At 49.3% G+C, this 22,961-nt stretch overlaps 1 protein-coding gene across 1 annotated transcript; it reads right to left on the bottom strand.

The window, feature by feature from the left end:
* Positions 1 to 2,858: 2,858 nt before the first annotated feature.
* Positions 2,859 to 10,878, bottom strand: IL4 (interleukin 4). The gene is made up of 4 exons (XM_032425277.1): positions 10,678 to 10,878; positions 10,365 to 10,412; positions 5,283 to 5,402; positions 2,859 to 3,046 (listed from the first exon to the last, which is right to left on the bottom strand). The coding sequence occupies exons 1-4, from the start codon at positions 10,810 to 10,812 to the stop codon at positions 2,954 to 2,956; spliced, it is 396 nt and encodes a 131-aa protein (XP_032281168.1). The 5' UTR covers positions 10,813 to 10,878; the 3' UTR covers positions 2,859 to 2,953.
* Positions 10,879 to 22,961: the final 12,083 nt, after the last annotated feature.

Genomic DNA, 22,961 nt, shown 5'->3' on the forward strand with positions numbered 1-22,961 from the left:
TTACAGCACGCGGTGCTCATCACAACGAGTGCCTTCCTCAATGCCCATCACCCATCTGGTCCACTCCCCACTCCCAGCCCCTCCATCAACCCTCAGTTTGTTCTCTGTAGTTAAGAGTCTCTTATGAGTTGCTTCCCTCTTTTTTTCCCTTCCCTTATGTTCATCTGTTTTGTTTCCTAAATTCCACATATGAGTAAAATTGTATGGTATTTTTCTTTCTCTGACTGACTTACTTTGCTTAGCATAATACACTCTAGCTCCAACCACATCATTGCAAATGGCAAGATTTCATTCTTTTTGATGGCTGAGTAATATTCCATTACACACACACACACACCATCTTTATCCATTCATCAGTCGATGGAAACTGGGCTTTTCCCATAGTTTGGCTACTGTTGATCCACTTTTGCCCTCTATTGATTTACCTCTTCTGGACATTTCATATAAATGGAATCATACCGTATATAGCCTTTTTAAAAAAAATATTTTGGGGGCGCCTGGGTGGCTCAGTTGTTAAGCGTCTGCCTTCGGCTCGGGTCATGGTCCCAGGGTCCTGGGATCGAGCCCTGCGTCGGGCTCCCTGCTCAGCGGGAAGCCTGCTTCTTCCTCTCCCACTCCCCCTGCTTGTGTTCCCTTTCTCGCTGTGTCTCTCTCTGTCAAATAAATAAAATCTTTAAAAAAAAAAAATTTTTTGTTTATTTATTTGACCGACACAGCGAGAGAGGGAACACAAGCAGGGGGAGTGGGAGAGGGAGAAGCAGGCTTCCCGCCGAGCAGGGAGCCCGATGTGGGGCTCGATCCCAGGACCCTGGGACCATGACCTGAGCTGAAGGCAGACGCGTAATGACTGAGCCACCCAGGCACCCCCGTATATAGTCTTCCGTGTCTGACTTCTTTCACTTAGCCTAGTGTTTGCAAGATTCATCCATACTGTAGTGTATATCGGTACTTCCTTTCTTTTTACTGCCAAGTAGTATTTTGTTGCATAGGAATACCGTAGTTTGTTTATTCTTTGATCAGTTGATTGACATTTGGGTTGTTTCTACTTTTTTGCTATTATGGATAATGCTGTGATGAACGTTGGTGTAGAGATTTTTGTGTGGACACGTTTCAGTTTTCTTGGGTAGATACCTAGGATTAAAATTGCTGGGTCCTATAGTAACTGTGTTTAACCTTTTGAGAAACTGTCCCACTATTTTCCAAAGTGGCTGTACCATTTCCCTATCACACTGGCGATATATGAGAGTTCCAACTTTTCCACATCTTTGCCAATATTTGTTATTGTCTGTCTTTTTAACTTTAGTTCTTTGGTTTTTAAAAACATTTTCTCATTTATGCACATGGTCACAGACTTAACATGGAAAGCCAACAGTCTTCTGTCTTGCTTTCACCGGTCCTTATTCCAAGTCCTATTCTCAACAAACCACCTTCCCTTTTTTGTTTCTAGTTTTTATGGTGGCTACTAGCATAATTCCAAAACAAAGATTTCTCAATTCACTCACTATGGGTTTTTCCCCCCACTTTTTTAATGAAAACTTAAAAACGTACATAAAAGCAGAGTAGGACAGTTAGCTCCCATGTTCCCATCCCCAGCTACAGCATCATCTAATGACCACTCTTGCCAACTAGTTTTTGATTCTCCAGCGTTGGGTAGTATGTGTTAATTTCCCTTTTGAAAAGTGAGGGTTTACCTCATTTATCCTACCCCTTCCAAATTTTTTTATAGTAAATTATTTGTAGGCCTTGTATTACCTCTGTAGTTTTGAATACTTAAATCTCTCGTTCTTATTCCATCATCCTTAGACAGTATTACTCAACTAATCCCTTCCCCAAGTGAGCTGGGGGTATTAGTGCCCTACCTTTCTTCCCTTCTGCTTTTATCTCTCAACCATTTTCAGCTGTACTTTTTTTTTAAGCCTTTTGATTTTTTTTTATTACTCAAAAAAGCTTTATTGTTTTAATTTAGCTTTCTGACTCTGTGCTTGTGCCTTCCTCCCTTTGACAATGATTTTCTGCTCCTCGATAAGTAAAGCACACTTGATCCTGTCACAAGCACACTTAACACACACGGAACCACCATAGGCCCTGCTGACGTGCTTATTTCATTTCAGACAATCTCATAGGGACTTTAGGTCTCATCGCTCGAGCTCCTCGAAGTCGGCCTGGGCCCACACCGCATGCAGATGTTGGTGCTTTCCCAACCTTCTTGGTATAAAGGTAAACGATTCAATTACCAGGGGTTCGGGACAGCCTAGTTTTGGTAGAGGCTGTATTGCGGGACAGCCGAGGCTGGCCTGTCCAACACTGGACCGTTCTGGACGCCTACTGGCCCCATCCCCGGAAGAGGCAGCTCTACCTTTTGTATCATCAGGTTGGTAGCATTCACAGTCTGTTCTCTAATTACAACTAAGTCGTCCGTGCTTTGTTGGTTGGTTGGTTCTAAGACTTGAAAATCAAGGGAATTTACATTATCAGGACTTTAAATATTGTTCAGGGCAGAGCCATGTAGTGTGCTGGAGTTCCGTCCCCCGCTGCCCCGACTCACTGTACAGCCGTGGGCTGGGGGGAGGATTGTCTAAGCATCCAGTTAACACCTTTTTTTATTCAGGATTAGTTGGTGGTTAGTAGTACTCATGGACCCACTCTGCACGCTCTCCTATCATGTACATCTTGCGTTGGCCTTGTATTCTTTAATGATCTTGTGCCTTACATCCCCCTCTGGAAGGGACCTCCTTGAGAGGGGAACCGTTTTTCTTCTTTTACTTCTATACCAGTTTTAGTCTCCTAGTAAATTAAATTGGTTTCCCTAAAAGTTGTCCAGTAAATATAGCCAGTGCCATTGAAGTGACACCATGCTGTTAGATTCTGCATATACTTTATTTTATAATGTTATAAATATATAAATATTTTTAAAATAAAGCTATTAAAAACTCATAAATTAAAATATTCAGCTTCAATGCCTGTAGTATTTCCTTTGCATGATCGCTTTTAGCCTTTCCAAGAAGTCTTTCAGTGTACTCTTCTTGACTTCATTCACCGAACAGGTCTGCAAAAGACATATTTCATTAGCTTGCATTGCTGAGTCACTGAGTCTGTCTTTCATGCCTGCCCACTTGAGTCAGGCCTCCTCTGGCACACGCCACCCGAACAGTTCTTTCCAAACAGGGCCTCCGGTCTAGTCTGATTGGGAGTCTGTCTCTGCCACGAGGCCAGCATGGTTTGCTGGTCTTCTGTGCATGCTAATAAACTCCTAGAAATGGTTACTAACTGTGTACCTCTGGGGGGTGCCGCAGACTCTGGAGAGGTGTGCCACAGCTAGGTGCCGCTTAGGGGTGTAACATGCGGGGGAGGCTCAGACCTGCCTGCTGCCATACTGGGCCTTCTGCGTGGCCACCTGGACTGCGGAGAGAGAGGTTCATTCCATTCACCCCCTGCCCATAACCAGCAACCCTCCAGCTTGACAGCACCTCGGGTGGAAAGAATTTCAGGTACCTACCCCAGGTCACTGCTTCAGTCTGGACCTCAGCTCTGTCAACTTATTAATTACATTGCTTAGGACAAACTGCTTCATTTATAAAAGCTAACAGTTTCCTCCCTTGGTAAATGGGGACAATTGTGCCTGCTTTATAGGATAATTAAAAGGATTAAAACAGAGAACAAGTGTAGTGTCAGTTCCCTTATTCCTTTACCTTCCCTTAAAAATCAGGTGACACGCCCAGCAAGGGGATGACTGTCCCCAGTTCCTCCACTTGACACTAGATAACATCTATTCTGGGCTCTTCCTCTTTCCCACACTATCAATTCTCCCCTCTCCGCTGGATCATTCCTGCTGGTGTATTAACATACTGGATATATGCCCCACCTCGAAAGAACTTCCCTTACTCACTTGTACCCTTCGTCTCTTGTTCCATTTCTCTGCAGTCTAATAGCAAAACACCTCAAAAGAGTTTCCTGTACTCACTGCCCTCCGGCATTCTCTGTGGAACCCACTCCAGTCAGGCTCTCATTCCAGATCCAGTGGCCATTCTCATCTTCATCTGACTTGACCTTCCAGTACGTTTGACACATTGGATCTCTCCTTATTAAGAGTTTCTTCACTTGCTGTCTGGGGCACCACACATTCTTCGGTTTCCTCCTACTTCACTGGCTACTTCTCAGTCTCTTTTGCTGGACCTCTTTTCCTGACCTCTGTGAGAGTGCTTCTGGGCTCAGTCCTTGGATCTCTCTATGTCATTCAGATCTAGGACTTTCAATAACATCTTTCTGAGGACTCTTCATTTTATATCACGAGTTCTGACCTCTCCCCAAAGCCTCAGACTTTTCCTACAATCTCAGCATCTCCACTTGGCTATCCAAGAGGTACCTCAAATTTAGTATTGATAAATTGAACTCTTAATCATGTGCTCAACCTCCAGCCTTGCTTTGTGCCCAGTTTTCTAGGCACCAACCATCTCCCAAAAGACTCAGGCTAGGAACCAAGAGGCCATCTTTTACTCATTCCCTCACCCCTCACAGTGGGTCTTCTGGCTCTATTTTTAGTTATATCCCAAATCTAACAACCTCTATTGCTCCCAGTCTGTTGAAACCACTATTACCTCCAACTTGGATTACTGTGATGGCCTCCCAGTAGGGCAGCTTGTTTCCCTGCTTAGCCCTCGTCAGTTTATTTACCACACAGCAGCCAGAGTGATCATTTTAAATCATGTAGTCTCTGTTCCACTCAAAACCCTGTGGGTGAATCCTGCCATACTTGGGGTAGAATCCAGAGACCATGTGTGATCTACTAAAAATCCCCTTTGCTCAATCTGATCCAGCCACCCTGGCTTTCCTACTGATCTTTGAACACGTGAACCTCATTTCTACCTCAGGGCCTTTGCACAGCTATTTCCTCTGCCTGGAATGTTCTTTCCCCAGTTAGTCATATAGCCTGCTCCTTCACTTAATTCAAATATTTGCTCAGATGATGTCACCAACTGTCAGCCCTTTCCCTCATGACCCTATATTCTTTATTCCTTTATTTTTCTTCATAGCACTTATCACTATTGGACATAATATTTCATGTTTGTTTGCTTTTCTGACTCCCCCACTAGAACATTCTGTGAGAGCAGGCACTGTATCCCCAGTGCCTAGAACAGCACCTTGCACTCATAGAGCCTCAACAAATATTTGCTGAGTGAATGAATGGGTTGATTAATCAAGGGTATTACGACTCTTAAGGAGGAACGGTTAGGAGTCAGGCTGCTGTCCGTCAAGAGCCAAGTGGTCGGCATGATCCAGCTTACCATGTTTGCCATTTTCCTGAGGTTCCTGTGAAGTCCTTTGAGGAGTCTGTTGGAGCAATTGTGTGTAGAGAGCTGCTGAAGCACAGTTGTAGCTCTGCAGATTTCTTTTTCAGTTGTGTTCTAGAAAGAGAAATGCCACAGTTAGCCATGCGCTACCTCTGTTTTGAACATGGGAGAGACAGTTTTCCTTGTGATTGCTTCTTTTCAGGAGGACAAGTGGAGAAAGTGAGTTTGCTCAACTCTGGATCAGGTATTCAGATATTCCTTTCATGTGAATGAAGGCTGCTGGTCCCAATAAACAACCTCTTCCAATTACCTACAAATGCAGCAAACTTCTCTTTTCCCTTGGATAATTTTGCTGAAAGGCTACCTGAGTAAAGACACTCAGCTAAGTAAATGACAGAGTGGGGATTTGAGTCTAGAGCCATCTGTCTCTGCCCGTGATCTATGTCCGTTTCTCTCCACCATGTAAGCCTACATGAGCTTGTCGTCAGATTGTGCTCTGTCTCATTGCTGTAAGATTTTAAAGTCCAGGTTTCCCTGGAAATCCTACAAGCTTGTTGAATAAATGACTGCCCATCCTGTGGCCGGGACACTGGTGCTTTGGGCCGCACTCTCCATTTAGCCCACTCCCTGAGAGATGGCAGTGTGTGCAAAGCTCAGGGTCCACGTGAGGAGATGAGACATCTGCCCATGTAGCTGGAGAGGTGTGCCAAGATCACGGCTAGGCGAGAGATCAGAGGGAGCTTCTGGGAGAGGGTGCAATTGAGCTGGGCTGTGGACACAGCTTCTGGAAGAGGCCTTTGGCCTAGGAGGTGCAGCGCCAGAACTCCGTGGAATGCTGCAGCCCAGATGCGGGTCTGGCCACATGGCTCTTCCTGGGGACGTTTGGGCCTTAGATGAGGGAATGTACAGGTGGGAAAATAGCTCTTTTTGGGAACCTGGCAGAGGGATCGAGACTCTGTCTGAATCAGGCCTGGTATGTCTTCTCACTTTGCACTGAAGAATGAAAAGCATGGAGTGTGGAGAGCAGTCTTAGCTTGAGCCTGATCCAGCTCAGATCAAGCTGTCTCCAGCCTTTGCGAGGACATGCATTAGTCCCTTGCCACCCAAAGTGTGGTCCCGGAAGCAGCAGCATGGACATCACCTGGGAGCTTGTTAGAAATGCAGAACCGCACGCCTGCCCCCAGAAATCCTGAATCACAATGTACATTAACGTAAACCACCAGGGGATTTAGATGAGAAGTACTGTCAGGGCAGTTTTTAAAGTTCTTGCATACTTTTTCTGATTATTAAGGTAATATATGTTTACTGTAAAGGTAATATATATTCAGCAAAAATGCATTCACTGAATCCCACCAGCCAGAGATAACTGTTGATATCTTGATAAATATCTTCCCATTTTTAAAAATACTTTTTTTAAACCAACTGTTGATACTGTTTTGTAGGCTTTTTACACAATACATAGTACAAGCGTTAAGTCATTCAGTAGTATATAAGAACATGGGATTGAGAGCTGCATGGAAGCCTACAGCATGTTTGTACCATAATCGGGTAATACCCTACCATTGCAGTTTTTTGCTTCTGTAAAATAAAGTGGCATTGAGTCATCTGTGTAAATCTTTGTGTTCATCTCTTATTTCTTTAGGCTAAATTCTAAAAGTGCATTTCATATTTTAGGGTTTTTCCAGGAAGATCTAGACCCAGACTCAGGTACTAGAACCCTAGGCTACAAAAGCTTCCCCGTTGCCCTGTGGGCCTTGATGGCCCATTGGCAAGGCCTTTCTTTGGAAGGACATGCACTTAATGAACCGGCCAAGAGCCCTCCTGGACTCTGACTGTAGTTGGAAATTTGAGAGCAACACCAGTATCTCTGGGCTGTGAGAGTCAAGAAACCCCCATTAGTCTCCATGTCTCTGGAGGCTTAGTGGGGAAGCAGAGGCGGGGAAGCCAAGGGGAAGGCACACGCTAGCTGTGTATGTACATCTAGGCAGACAGCTGTGCCGCTGGGGAGAGAACAGTGAGGTTCAAGAAGACCAAAAAGAGAAGAGCCCCTTCGCTTATTTTTTTCATCACAATCTCGTGAGACTTTTCTAAAACTTTAGCTTGGAGCCTAAAAATTAAACCGCCTCAGTTTTGAGTATATGGCCTGTAATACAGGAAAACATCCTCTAGACAGACTCTTGAAAGCGTTTTCTAAAGGCAGTTAGGATAAAATAGGAATTGCAAAGAGTTTGAATCAAATGGAGAAACTTCAAAAGAACTAATTCTCGAGGCAGTTTTCATGAAGACCTTAAAGTTTTAGTTCCATTGGAATTGCAGCTACAGGATCCTACCCCGGACTGACGGCTGGCGTCTGCTTGTCCAGGTTTTGCCACGTGAGGGTGTCCTGCGTAGCTCAGGGGGCACACTCCGACAGCCTAGTGGACCTTGCAGTTTAGGACTGCTCAGGAAAAGAGACTGAAAAGGGGAGCTTGGGCCTATGCTAGAAAGAAGCCCAGCACTCACGGGAACATCAGCAAAGGGTGGAACACCATCTAGGGCTGCTTCTGTGGCGGAGACGCTGTTCGATTTCTAACATGGTTCTTGACTAGCGTCATATTGGGCCATAAACGTCTAGTCCTTGTTGTGTTGTACTCATTATCCCCAACTGGGCCCAAATTTAGTGGGCCAGTGCTATACATGAGAAAGTCTTTTATTTCTACTTAAAAAAAAAAAAAAAGAGGATTTGAGAGTTGGTGTAGAACTCTGAGGAATCATGGACTTGAGCTCTCTTTGGAAAGGAGGAAATACTTCCCACTAATGGTCTACCCAAGAAATCCGTCGCGGACCAGCCAGCTTGCTTGTTTTCCACTTTGCTCTTTCTCAGACCACCTTAGTTTCAGAGATACTGGGCAGGCATTGCCTGTGAAGTCCAGGACTCAGATCCGCACTGTCCTTCCAGCAACCGCCAAGAACAGGATCCCACCCGACTTGGAGATAATAGAATTCTTGATCCCCCAAAGAAAGAAAATTGATAACCAAAGTCTTGGATTTTGGAAAGGTGTCCTTCTTTGGGGACACAAAGAAGTAACTTTTCCTGCCACATACCACCTTGGTGGGTTTTTAAAATAACAGCCTTTCCTTATCCTGTAATATCTGTAATATTCCTTATTCTGTAATATCTTTCCTTATTCTGTAATATCTGTAATATCTTGGAGGAAAAGAAAAAATGGAAGAAGGAGATTGGTGTAATCCAGGAGGAATAGAAGCAGTTGGAGGAAGGCCTGTGAGACAGGCAGGAGTGAGGGAAGACGGTGGGGACTCGCTTCAGCAGACGTCTACCCAGGTGAGGGGCCGTGTGATAACTGATGAAGAGAATGGCCACGAACAGCGGAAAGGTGGTGCGGCCCGGCCTGCGCCTCGGCAAGGATGAGACTGGCCTGGTCGTCTAGAGCTGGCCCAGACTGGAATCACAGAGAGTTGGATCTTTTCCAGCTACCGCCCCTCCTTCTTAGAATTACTGCTCCTCTGTAACCAGTTTTTGCCTTTAACCAAGAGTTATATCATTTTACAGTAACACTTTCCACTAAGTCAAGAATTGGATTCCAACCAACTTTCAAAATCACTTTCATATCTTCACATGTGGAAACTGAGGCACAAGGAGATATGGACAGTGGCCAAAGGCCACATAGCTAGTTAACGGCAAAACCATGGCTAATGCCACAGGCTGTGTCACTTCGAGACGCTCGGCACTTTGGGGTCCAGCCCTTGGCTTTGATGGAACCCTCTCGGCAGCGTGGTGCCATCTGGGGAACCCAGGGCACAGCCCAGGTGGGACTCCTGGCTATTTCTTATGTATATAAAATGTTAATAGATGATATTTATATATTATATGCTTCTATGTGTATATAAGATCTCCAAGTCCTTCCAGCCTCCTGATGGACAGAGTCTGAAACAGGATGAGATTCTAAAGGACAAAATTATGTAATATATAGTATTAAAGAATATGATACATTATGCATTAATATTACATCATATATATTGATTATATTACGATATTATGTAGTATTGTCTATCAGATTCCTGAACTAATGTGTAATGAGATGAGATGGTCCAGACAAAGCCTGAGGAGCAGTTTTCCTCACAAAGCAGGACGGGGGTGTTCTGTGGCCCGGCCTTTGGGGTGTCGCTGTGCTAACCTGCACAGCTACCCTCCCGGCCACCCCGTCCCCTCTAGGCCGCGTGGAAAGCAGGCGGTTAGGAGACCACTGGCAAATTGAAGCTTTGGGTTTTTCATTCTCAGTCTTGTGTTTCCATGAAAACAGGAACTGATGTGCCCAAACCTATTGACATGGCTGTAGTCATATGTTTGTCAGAGAAAATGCACTATCAGCTGTCAAATCTGTCTCCTCCCACTAAAGATAGAGGGGCGGGGGTGAGACGGTGCCGGAGGTGGAAAGGCGAGATGCCCAAGCAGCCAGGGCCAGGGATGTGTGGGACCCCCGTGTGGCAGGGCAGTTCCGGACCGGGCTGGAAGGGGCTTGGCAGGACATTGCAGCGGGAGGTCTCCGGAGAGCCGCCCCCGGAGGCAGTGGGCTGTTAGGTGACCAGCTGCGGAAAAGGAGGGGCTCTGGCAATACCTTTTCTGTTGCTATAGGAAGTCTCTTAGACAAAATGAAAGCTCCCTCGACCTGTAATCTCCATATCTCTTTTTGTGACACTATTTGGTTTTTCAGAAATGTGCGGGCTAGAAAAACTCTCCTTCAACAAGCATTTATTGAGCGCCTCCTGTATTCCAGGTACTAGGCTGGGATATAGGAGGAAAAGAAGGAACTGTTCCTTGACCAGGATTTGGAATTAGGATCACAAAAATCCAAGCTTTCCATTATACATCTTCTAAATCAAGTGAAACCAGAAACACTAAAACATGCTTGAGAGTAAAGATCAGAATTTTCATTCTTAAAAACATCTAACACCTTGTAGTTAATTTGGGTCTGTTCACTTTCTGTTAAAAAAAATGTTTCTTGTTCAAACACCTGTGGATGGCTTTCCTCTCCCAAGTCACTCATGTGCCAAAGCAGACCCCGGGACAGCTCTTACCTTTGGGGCAGCGAAGACATCTGTGACGGTCAGCTCCATGCACGAGTCCTGGCCCGGAACGAGAGGGCAAGAGACAGAGTCACTTCCAACTGTACCGGGGGACCCTTGCCGGGCAGCTGTCACTCCCTCCAACCAAGCAAACTGCCCTCAGGACAAAAAAGCTCCTGCAGAGAAATCTCTGCTCTGCTCCCTGTCTGTCACCAACCACCAACCACCAACTTCTCTGGAAGCTGTGATGTTCCTCTCATAGTCTAAGAAGTACCCACGGCATCTCCAGAACGTCTGGAGAGATGGTGCCTGATAGCTTACTCACGTTTCTCGCTGTGAGGATGTTCAACGTTTTGATGATCTCTTTAATGGCAATACTGAAGTTATGTCCGTGGACGAAGGTGCTGGTGAGTGCTAGTAAGCAGACCAGAGTCGGAATCAGTTGGGAGGTGAGACCCATTAATAGATCTCTGTTTGCAGTGACAATATGAGACAAATCAGTTTACTAGGAGAGGCTCACAATGCAATTCTGACAAAGATAACTCTATATATAGATTTTAAAATTGCTGAAACTGAGGGAAAATGAGGGAAATTGGAAATTTTCGTTACACCAGGTTGTCAGTCATTTGGGGCCAATCAGCACCTCTCTTCCAGGAGAAAAAATACCTCACAGAAACAGGTAAAATGTTCCTGTGAAATCATACCAATAGGAAAATGAAACCTTTTTTTAAAATTAACTACAAAGTATCAGCATAGGAAATTACACCATAATTTGCTCTTTAGATTAATCTTATCAGCTTGGGGTTGCTGCTGGCTTTTTGTTTGCACAGAAGGAAGAGGCCACAGGTGTCCGAATTTGTTTTAGTGCAGTCCTCCTGGGGAAAGATAGAGTAATAACAAGAAAGTTTGACTTGAATAGTGTTTCAGCCTGGCGTCTTCCAAGTATGGGTGGCATCTTGGAAACTCTCCTCTTGTGGAAAAGCTGATCTGGGGCTCTTTCTCTAGGTAGAAGGAAAGTAATGGGCACAGACTCTCTCCTGTCCCAGCCCTCAGGCATGCCATTCCTTCAGGTTTAGGACTTGGGCAAAAGACTGGTGCCACCAGGTGGGGCTTAGTCTGGGTCACATCAGGTCCACAGGTCCTTAGCAATGCAGGGGCCCTCGGCAAACCCTGTCTATCTCGAGGTTTCAGGAATGACCACTTTGTAAATGGAACTTAAATACATCCTCAGCTAATGAGGAAAAAGAACTATAATCTTCCTGGTTTACAAACCAGTTGTCTTTGTCAATGTCCCACAACCTGCCCTGCTGCCTTAGTCTAATTCCCGTGGTCCCGGTGTGGTCCTCACACCCCCACTGCTCACGCAGGCGGAGCAGGATTCCTGTGCCCCAGCACCGCTCGGCTTTTTCCTCCCGAGACTCGGCTTCTCTATCCTATCTACTCCCTTCCCCTGCTCTCTGACCTTCCTCTCCCTACTGATTTTCTCAGGTCACATAGAAAAGAGTCCTGCTAAGTTGTTCCTGCGCCTTGGATCTTTTTACAGTGCCTTGTGCTCTGTGAAGGACAGGATCCAGATAAGTGTATGAGGAAGGCCCTGCGATCATATTTTGGATCCTTCTGCTGGACCGTGGCACGAGTTTGCCAAACTCAGAGCAATGACTTCTGACGCAGACTACGCGGAGTTACGCTATACTTCCCAGGTTAAGGGCATGGCCTCCACGAGACTGCCTCACTTAAGACACAGGCTGCAAATTTCGAGGATTCCCAGTCCGCCCTCACTTTTGGCCAATTGGCTATAAATTCTAAAGTTCACACTACCTTCTCAGATTCTGTAGTTCGCCAGAGTGACCCACAGAACTCAGGAAAGCACTATACATAAGGTCATAGCTGTGTTACAGCAAAAGGATAGCAGTACCACCGAGCCAACAGAACAGACAGCGGGTGAGGGCTAGGAGGGTCCCAGACATGAAGCTTCCTCTGTTTTCTCCCCATCGAGTCAGAACGTGCTGCCTCCCCAGCACCTCGATGTGTGACAATGCGCAGGGGACTCCCAAGCAGGGCAGCTCACCTGAACTTCGGTGTCCAGAGTTTCACTGGCGTGTTGTTCTGTAGGTGCAATTGATGGATCATTGGCCCTGCGCTTGATACCCCTATGGGCTCCTGGTCCCCACCCTGAGTTGCCTAATTAGCATAAACTCTCAGGGCCTGGACACTCTTATGACTTGGGAAGTCCCAAGGATTTTGGGCTCCTTCCCAGGAACTGGCAACAAAGGCCAATCAAATTCTTTATTCTAGGGTTTTAGAAGTTACCTCCCAAGAGCTGGGACAAAGGCCAGATCTCTCTGGGTAAGTTTTTTGTTTTGTTTTCTTTTGTTTTGTTTTATTAGAGCACGTGGTGGAAGGAGGGATAGACACAGGGGGAGAGAGAATCTTAAGCAGGCTCCATACCCAGTGCAGAGCCCAACGTGAGCTCGATCTCACGACCCTGAGATCAAGAGTTGGCCACTTAACCAACTGAGCCACCCAGGTGCCCATAAGATTTTTCTTTTTTTTAAGATTTATTTATTTATTCATTTGAGGCGGGGAGAGAGGGAGAGAGGGAGAACACAAGCAGGGAGAGATGCAGAGGGAGAGGGAGAAGCAGACTCCTTGCCGAGCCGGGAGCCCGATGCGAGGCTCAATCCCAGGACCCTGGGATCATGACCTGAGCTGAAGGCAGACATTTAACCGACTGAGCCACCCAGGCGCCCCAGTGTTGTTGTTGTTTTTTTTAAATTTGTGAATAGGTATTTCTTTTTTTCCCCTCAGTTTTATTGAGATATTATTGACAATAAGCACTGTATGGGTCTAAGGTATACGGCATAACGATTTAACTTACATATATCGTGGAATGATTACCATAATAAGTTTAGTTAACATCCATCATCTCATTTATATACAACAAAGAAAGAAAAATGCTTCTTCCCTTGTGATGAGAAGTCTTAGGATTTACTCTAACAATTTTCAAATATGCCACACAGCAGTGTTAGTTACAGTTACCATGTTGTCTATTACGTCCCCTGTACTTATTCATCTTATAACTGGAAGTTTGTACCTTTTGACCACGGTCATCCAATCCCCCCTTCCTCTACCCGCTATGGTGACCACAAATCATCTCTTTTTCTATCAGTTTGGTTTTGTGTGTGTGTGTGTGTTTTAGATTCCACATATAAGTGAGATCATACAGTATTGTCTTACTCTAACATTTTACTTAGCATAATGCCTTCAATACTTATTCATGTTTTCACACATGGCAAGATTTCCTTCTTTTTATGGCCAAATAATATTGCCGTGTGTGTGTGTGTGTGTGTGTGTGTGTGTATAAGTTGTCTATCCATTCATCCATCAGTGGACACTTAGGATGTTTCCATGTCTTGACCTATCGTAAATAAACCTGCTATGAACATAGGAGTTCATATATATCTTCGATGGAGTGTTTTCATATCCTTTGGATGTATTTCCAGAAGTAGAATTACTGGATCATGTGGCACTTGTATTTTTAATTTTTTGAGGATTTTTCATACCGTCTTCCACAGTGGCTGCACCAGTTTGCATTCCCACCAACAGTGCACAAGGGTTCCTTTTTCTCCAGGTCTTCATCAACACTTGTTGCTTCTTGCCTTTTTGATAATAATCATTCTAACAGGGGTGAAGGGGTATCTCATTGTGGTTTTGATTTGCATTTCCCTGATGATTAATGATGATGAGCATCTTTTCATGCATCTGTTGGCCGTTCACATATCTTCTTTGAAAAAATGGCTATTTAGGTCCTTTGCTCATTTTTTAATTGGGTTATTTGTTTCTTTGCTAGGGTAAGTGAGGTCTTCACTACAGAGATGGGGAGACAGAGTTCCTTCTAGAATAGGTATAGACTTCAAATCCAGATTAACTATTATTTGAAGTAAATGGTGCATACTCTCTTTCTGAGGGAAGGTCCAAGTTTTCGAGGAATTTAAAACCTTGAAGTGCAGACATCCCAGAGGGAAGTCCAGCGTGCAGAGCACATGTCTCAGAGCTTTGGGGTTGAGGGAGAGCTGGACAGGAGGGGAGGTCAGCAGGATTCAAAGCTGTCCATGTATTCAGCAGTTGTTTTTGTGAGTGCATGCCTTCGCTGAGGGCTACACCCAGGTTTAAGGCTGTGGGGGCACAGATGTAAATCAGAAGAAGTATGTAATACAAGAGGCAGTAGCTCAGAAACAGAATAAAGCTTCTTTGTTTTGTTTTGTTTCAGTGGTTAGATAAGGCCAGGGAAAGAAGGGTAAACTTTCCAGAACATCAGGGAGTGACCAGAAGGCCCCCTTACGGGGTAGGAGAAAAGGACCCATCGTCCCTGCAATGTGGCCCATGGCAGCTGTGCCTGTGGCTGGCTGGACAGAGGCCCGGGAGATGGGACCTGCTCATCCGGGAGGAGGACAGCCACCACCCGCCTCTCCCAGCCTTCAGGACTTGCGCGTAGTGATTACACAAGGCAGGCGGGCAGGCACCAAAGCCCAGGGAGAAGGTGACCGCTCTGCGGGGTTCTGGCTGTGTCAGTCATAGACACCCTTCCCTTCGGCCTGCGTGAGCGCCGAGAACCAGCCCTGACCGCTGTGTGGCCTCAGAGCTTTCCCTTCAGACCCTAGAACCTAACAGTTTTGAACACTGGGTTTTGGGGTCCAGCAAACAAACCACTTGTCAACTCTATGACCATGAGCAGCTCACTAACTCTCTCTGGGTCTCAGTCTCCTCAGCTGTGCCATGGGAATAATGTGGCTGCCCCTCCTAAGATTCCTGCGAGAAGTGCGTGAGAGGTTCTGTGCAGAGTGCTCGGCACCCATCACTCCCCAAGGTGTGGCTAATGCTGGGGGCCGCCTCGGCGCACGGCAGGCCGGGCCTCCCGACAGGGCTGGCTCCTCGCCTTTCTCAGCCTCCTCCGTAAAGTGGGCGCGATGGCGGCACCTGCTTCATGTGGTTGTTGTGAGGAACAAATAAGTTGGTGTTTCTAAGTTGTCAGAATAGTGCCTGGCACGTAGTGAGTGCTCTGTCAGTGACAGCATTGTTGTTATTATTACTGTCGTTGTTATTAATCATAACTTTGCTTGGTCACGTGACTGTAGTACTTACTCTGTTAGGCCAAGCCGAGTCTGGACAGGGCCAGTGGAGGTTTTGCCCCTGGGACACTACCCCACACATGTCCCTCCTGGATGTGTCTCCTTAGTCGTTGAGGCCTTATCCTTGTTTGGAAGAGTCACCATTAGTTGCTGCCCGGCGGCCCTCATACTTAGGTCTCTGGAGTCACCGCAGGACATAGATAGCCCTGGGCACCTTATGCAGAGAGCACTCCGTGCAGAAAAGCAGGTGTTTATGAAAATGTTGGGAGGGTGGAGGAGCAGGCTGGGCCCAGGACCCTAAAGAAAGAACCCACAGGAAGGGCCGCTGACCCTGGGGCCCCCACTGCTGATCTGGAGTTCCAGAGCACACAGCTGAGACTGCAGCCCAGGGGTCTCAGAGCTCCTGCTTCAGCCGTGTCCAGACACCCCCAGCAGTGCTCCAGGAGGACACCCCAGCTCCGGCCCCAAGCCCAAGGGCACAGGAAGGGGGCGTCTGCCTCCTCCCACCGTCCACAGCTCCCTGGAGAACAGGGACTGGTGGGGGTTGAGCAGAGCAACCCAGGTTCCCGGCCCTGGCTGCGGAGTCTTGCCGCACCAGCCGTCCCCGTGGCCCCATCCTGCCCTGAGCCCTGCACTTGTCCTCTTCCCTCCTCTTCCATCAGCTGAGTGGGACAACACACAGAAGAGCCCTTCCCAGCTCCTCCCAGGCTTATTCATGACAGAAAGTAAGGCTCCTCCAAAGGAGGGCTATTTCGTAGAGATTGGAATAAGTAGGCCTTAGCCAGGGGGGGCAGGAGGACAGTTCATGGAAGGCCAGAAGGGCTTCTCTGGGGCCTGGAGAAACTGAGCGAGCCCCAGGCCTGGGAGGGGAACCTTCTGGAGCACTGCAGTCACCATCAGTACGAGCTCAAGCTCAGAACTGGGAGCTGGCAGGGATGGCGGGGCGTGGACCCCGGATCTCGGATTTCTTGGGGCACTTGGAGCTGCGGGTCTGAGAGTGACTCCCAGCAGTGCAGTGTCCCTGAAGGCCACGTGCCCTGTTACCTGTGAGTCCCAGCTCTGCCACTCAGACTTGGGGTGACTTTGGGGAAGTTTCCCTGCCCAGGCTTCTCTGTCAAACTGGGCTAATAATAGGGGTGTGGGAAGATTATCTGAGGCAGTAAATACAGTGTCTGTCTGGTGTGTTGCCTGGTGAATGCCAACCAGCACCATCACCATCACCATCATCATCTCACTTGGGATGGGCTGAATATGGGGGTGAGGAAGAGCGAGCAGACCCAGAAGGCCCCAGGTTTCTGGCTTGGGAGCTGCAGTTTCCAAGGGAAGACAGAGGGACCATGAGCTGAGGGTTGTAGAGACAGATGGTGAGGAAGCCCAGGGGAAGGACGGTACCAGCCCAGGGCCTCTGGAAGAGAGGGGACAAGAAATGACCATGGCACTCCTGCGCTGCTGGGAGAGAAGGAGGGAGAGGAGGCAGGCAGCTAGGGGGGCTGGGAGGGAGCCCAGGCACGAGAGAGTCTTGGAGGAGAAGCGAGTGGTCACTGGCATCAGATGTTCTTCAGGGGCGGATGAGATAGGGCAGAAGTGTTTCCACTGGGTTTAGTGACAGGAGATAATCAACGACATCACTGAGATAGCTTCTGGAGTGCGGTGGGGGGGCACCCGATGGGATGGCAGACTCTGCTGGGGTGTGTGCTGTGAGGGGGTGAGGGGGGTTCCCGTGGGATCAGTACTTTGTCAGCAGGGACACACTTGAGCCCAGGCTTCCCTGGCTCAGTAAATGGCAGCCCAGTCCTTCAGGGTGCTCACACCATGGTAAATGCCTCCCGGGCCCCCATCCAGTCCAGCACCAAAGCCTCTGCCTTGGAACTGTATCCACACTGAAGGGTATGCTGGCTTGGACGTGTGGATGGGGGCAGGAGGCAGGGGGGATAGAGACAGAACTGGATTGGCCATGAGTTACTAACTTAAAGTTGGGCCGTGGATACTGGGGAGTTACTTTGTATGCATTTGAAATTTCCCCGATAAAGGCGTTTTAAGACTTATATGGGTAGAAAAGTTCTATATTTAACATTTATATATTACATAATATACACCTATTTATGATCTCAGATGTCATACGTGTTTATGTAAATGATGTATAAGTGTATGTCATGTAGATAACACATTTCCAGAACCTGATCACATCCACTCTTCCCCTGTCCTATCCCACCTGGGTTTCCACAAGAGTGTCCTCACTGGTCGTCCCGCTCCCATCCCTTGTCCCCATGTTCTGTTGTTCACACAGCAGCCCGAGTGCTTCTGTTAAATGGAAGCCAGATTGTGTTACCCCATCCCACCAGAACAAAGTCTTCCTGCCCTCAGAGCCCTGACCACCTGTCCCTCTTGCCCCTGTCCTTGGCCTCTGCTCTCCTCGTCCTGATGCTCACTCAAGACTTCAGTGCTAGCTGTCCCCTCTCCCTGGACGTCTTCCTCAGTTAATGGCTGTCTCCGTCCCTCACTCCATCCATATCTCTGTTCTGCCTGACCTCATCAGGGAGGACCTCTCTGACCTCCCCTCACAGTACCCAGCCCCCGACACCACTGCCTCAGTGCCCTCCAAAGCCCTCACCACTGCCTGCACTGTCTGTGTTCCCTTGTTTGTGGAGTCTGTCCCCCCACCAGAAGTAACCTTAGTTTTGTTCATCATGGATCCTCAGTGCCTAGAACACCTGGTAAAGGCCTCAATGGGTACTTACTGAATGAATGAATGAATGGAGCTCCATTTCACAGAGAGGGCAGCCAAGACTTGGCCTGAGTAACCATGAGGGAAGTTAGGGGCCCAGCTGGGACCTGTTTGGATCCCCTGGCAAGGGCAGGGAGAATGGGATCCTGAGTACAGATGCAAAGAGGACCTCTCAGAGGGAGCGAACAAGGCAGGGAGAAGGGGGCCAAGGCAGGTACAGCTGTGGGCTCTGGCTTCTCTGAGTGGAGCTCAAGTAGCTCCTTAGGCTGCTGGCTTCTCTTTTCTTTGAGAAGCAGGTGGAAGGTCCTTCTCCTGAGAGACGGGAGCTGGCTGAGGAGTGTGCAGGACCTCTCCATCCGTCCCTGGGGCATCGATGTCGCTGCAGCCTCAGAGCTAGACTGGCGGCCCACTCTTTCCCATCTTACCCCCTTCCCTCCAGGCTGGCAGACCGGGGCTGGGTGAGGACCCCCCAAGAACGGTGTGTCTTCCTCTATCTTTGGCAACACAGGACCTGCTTGGCCCTTGGGAGGAGTGGTGCTGGACCTCCTGTGTCCTGGACCCCTGCCGGTGCCCAGCTCTGCCCCTGAGACAGCCAGCTCCCAGAGGGCGCTTAGAACCGAGCTCGGGCTCCTGGCTAGCCTGTCCTGCGAGTGCTGCTGGCCCCTTCCGGACGTTCACGGACCAGTCCCCAATCTCATGTTGTTTCGTTTTCGGTTTTTTTTTGCTTAAATTTGTCTTTGTCCCCCAGTGGGAAATGAATATATGCTTATTACAGAACATGTGGGAAAACAGATGAGCAGAAAGAGGAGACACTAAATGAGAAATTGCCTTTCTAATGCGGTGTCCCTGGGACTCCTTCTGGCCCGGGGCCCTGGGCTCAGCCGGGCGCATGGACCCTCTGGCCTGCAGGGGCCTCCACGGCGGGCTGGCTTTCAGGAATTGCCCTCGCCACGGGCTTGCTAGCTTGTCCGAGTGATGCAGCGAGCGGAACTGACGTGAGTTGCTATATTTAATGCTGGCCTTGCGTCACCAGTGACCGCACAGCAGCGTCGGCCCAGGAGGTGCACCGGCTGGGGGCGGTTCTGAAGGCCGCTCTGAGAGAATCACTTCCCACAAGAGAAGGCATCGTGCAGGGGCAGGGAGAGAGCACAACAGAAAGTGAGGTCGTAGGTAGAAAATCGCTTCTGGGATTTCAAATGGCTTCGTCATGGGGCCCTCCCTTGCTGCCGAGAAATCAGTTGATCTGGGAAAGTTTGTTGCAAACCCTTACTCTGCTGCTGTTGGGTGGAGCTGAGAAACGAATGAAGATAATGAGGCTTTATGACTTTTATTTTTCAGTGTAGGACTTGGGCAGCGTGCGTGGGAGGGGTGACCGTGGCTACAGCCATCAGCTCTGACCCTAGCTTGGGCCTCTGGGGAGGCCCAGATGACTGGCCCGTGGGTCTGAGACCGGGCGGCCAGCCTGGAACACAGTCAGCCTGGACTCGGCAGGGCTGCTCGGAAGGGAGTCAGCTAAAGGGAGGAACGGTTTTCGGTTTTCCTCAAACTGACCAGCTTAAATTAAGATACTAAGCAGAAGGCACTTTCCTGTTGATAATAATGAAAAAGCCACGAGCCGATGGATTCGATAAACCCCAGCCTTCAAGCTGCTGGGTTACAAGGAAGCAAGATGCAAGCCCTTGTCCTCCTGAGTCCTGAGCACTTCAGAGGGCCAAGCCTTGGAGAAACCCCAGCAGTGACTCGCAGTGTTTTCTGACACCTCATCTGAGCAGCAAACAGAGGTGTTTGGTGCCGAGTTCACCGGAAACTCAAGTGTGTCTCACTTCTCACTTGAGCCCTGGCCCCTCTTCTAGTGAAACTTCTGGGGCCTGGAGTTCCTGGGGTGCAGAGGGCCTCCCCACCCTGGGCCCCATGACCAGCATCTCCCTCCCACTCAGCAAGCACCCTGTCTCTTCCCAACCGCCCTTCTGTCTGGGCCCTGCCCAGGGTTTGCCTCTCCGCATGGAAGAAGTGAGACCACATGGTTAGAGAAACTCCCAGCAAATACCCCGGGTCTCAGTCCCCAGGTAGTGGTGCTCCCAGCCATGACAGCTGACATGCACCCTTTTTTCCTGTTTCATCTGCCTCTTTCTCTCTCATTCCTGGCCGGGCCCACCTCCCTTTGGCCACCCACACTGGCTTGGTTCTGTGGCTCCGTGAGGTCCACCATTCCTGGAATGGCCCGAGGCCCCACTGGCTGACTGCACACCCCGTGAACACAGGTTCCTTGTCTCGGGCATGGTCTCAGAGCGGCAGGCGGGGAGCTGTGGGGAGCTGAGGACGTGGCGCGCTGTGGACCCCTAGTGGCGGAGCCTCTGCGGCCCTGTTAGGGCCGTACACCCTCCTGACTACCGCTGGAATACATCCTTAGGAAACCCGTCACTGGCCCTGCCCGCACCAGCCTCAGCTCCGGTCTTTGTTCTTGGGAGAGTCACATGGAATTTCACCCAAAGACTTTGCATTCTCCTTCAGACAGACAGGCCAGTACTCTGGTTGAGCAAAGGATGTGGTGAAAGGTGATGTGGCCAGAGAATGGATGGCTAAGTTTTGTATAAAAATGGAATTAGTCTTCCCTAAATATCCTCTGGCCTTAAAACCCTTGGAACTCTGAATGGAGAGCGGCTGCAGGGGAGCTTCCATTGCTCAGAGACTTCTTTCTGGTGCGAACCCGTGAGTGCGTGTGGTGTCTTGGTCCCGGTTAGCCCCAGGGCTGGACGAGTGCAGGCCGCCACAAGTGTAGTGGGACCAAACAGGTTCTGAGACCTCCCGGGACCACAGAGACGGTCCAGCGCCTGCCCCCGACAGCCCGTGGGACGCTCAGCTCCCATGCCCCCTCCCTAGGTCTTCCCTCGCTTCTGCCTGGGTGCAAGGGGTCCGCCGTCTCTGAGTGGCTCCCGGAGCTGCCCGCCACGCACCTCTGCCCCGGGACGGGTCCTGCCATGGCGTCTGTGGGGTGCATCACACACAGCATCACCCCTCGCGGCTCCCGGGGTGGCTGCCTCCACCGGCTTCTGAGCATCGCTCTGGGTGTTCCCACAGGGCTCGGGGCTTCCCAGGCAAGGTACCTGCCTGCCATTCAGTGTTTGAGACTGGTCTCTGATGACCCACCACCCGATGCAGAGGCATCGCATCCTTCTGGGCGCCTCTCAGAGATTCCGTGTAAACTGCTCCTGACGGGCGTGAGCATTAGCTGTGGCTTGCTGCGGCCTGCTGCTTCTGGCACTCGTGGTGCTGGCCTGGGCCCGGGGAGAAGCAAAAAGACCTGGTTGGGGAGGTGGTCTGACCAGGGCCCTGTGACCTTGGGTCTCCACTTGTCACTCCGTAGTGCAGGGGCCGTAAGTCAGTTGGTGCATCTTTGTTCACTAACGATGAGATATGTCCAGGGACTGATTGGCTGTCCCTAGAAAGGAATTTGTGAGCTTCCTATCAGGGGAGGTGCCCAAACAGGTTGATGCCAATGTTACAAAAGTCGTGGGGGTGCCTGGGTGGCTCACTCGGTTAAACCTCCGACTCTTGATCTCAGCTCAGATCTTGATCTCAGGGTCGTGAGTTCAAGCCCTGTCATCTGGCTCCACCCTGGGCATGGAGCCTACTTAAAAAAAAGTCATGCATTTAGGCCAGATGACATTTGGACAGAGGAAGGCAGAGTGGTTAAGTGTATGGGCTTTGGAGTTGGAGTGAGTTCTGGGTTCTAATCCTGGCTTTGCTCCGTACCAGGAGTATGACCTTGGGCACATTGCCTCCTCTTCCCCGAGCTTGAGAGAGGCCATGAGGGAGATGCTGGAGGGTGTGGGGGTGGTATCAGACACAGGAGGGCCACTCCTCTGATCATAAGATGACTTCTGAGGTTTCTTGCCTGTTCCACATGTCCTCCTTGAACCCAGATGTCCTGGCCTGAGCTGCTCCTCCCTCCCTGTGGGTGGTAGGTGGGGGCACATCTTTCAGGCCAGCCACCCCCCTGAGGGCTTGCTTCCTTTCAGCCCAGGTCCTCTCCCTCACGCCCCCTGCACTCCTTCTCAGGCCCCCTCCTCCACCTGCCCTGTCTCCCAAAGAGCTCCTCAGAGTCCTAGGAGGCTAGACCAGGGTCCGCAAGGGCCAAAGTAAAACACAAACATCATCCAGTCTCTTGTCACCGCCTTTATTTCTGGCTTCCAGTTTGACAAAGTCAGTGAAAGAACATACTCAGTGACCCCCTCCCCACCAGGCCACACACACCAAATGCAGCCTTCTAGGCTGCACTTCTATATATTATTAACTCTTTGATAACATATTTTATTTCTTAATTTTAAATACAAGGAAAAACAATAAATTACTCTTTCGCTGAGGACCAGCTGCTGCCTGGCAGACAAGAGCAGCTTCTCTGTCCCTCTCCCCGTGTCGGCCCCAGGACCCCAGTGAGGTAGCAGAATTTTACACACAGTGCTGATTCCCAGGGACTCCTAACGCCCAAGTCGTTGGGCCCCCGGCTCCAGGTTCTGGAGGCAACAGTCCCTCCCTGTCCCCAGCACAGACGAACACACTTGTTTAAATAACACACAATAATAAATAAGGCTAAGAAGAAATGTGCCCGAGCTGCTGCTGTCTGCCTTAGCCGTGCGCGTGAACAGCAAGGCCCCCTCCCCGGCGTGGCTGCCACGGCGGGCCCCACTGTAATGCTGTGGTTTGCTCTCAGGGGGGCGCAGTCCGCGAGGCAGTGTGTCCCCTTGTGTCCTCGGA

Source organism: Phoca vitulina, unplaced genomic scaffold (assembly GCF_004348235.1).
Source record: "Phoca vitulina isolate PV1807 unplaced genomic scaffold, GSC_HSeal_1.0 scaffold32, whole genome shotgun sequence".
Lineage (NCBI taxonomy): Eukaryota > Metazoa > Chordata > Mammalia > Carnivora > Phocidae > Phoca > Phoca vitulina.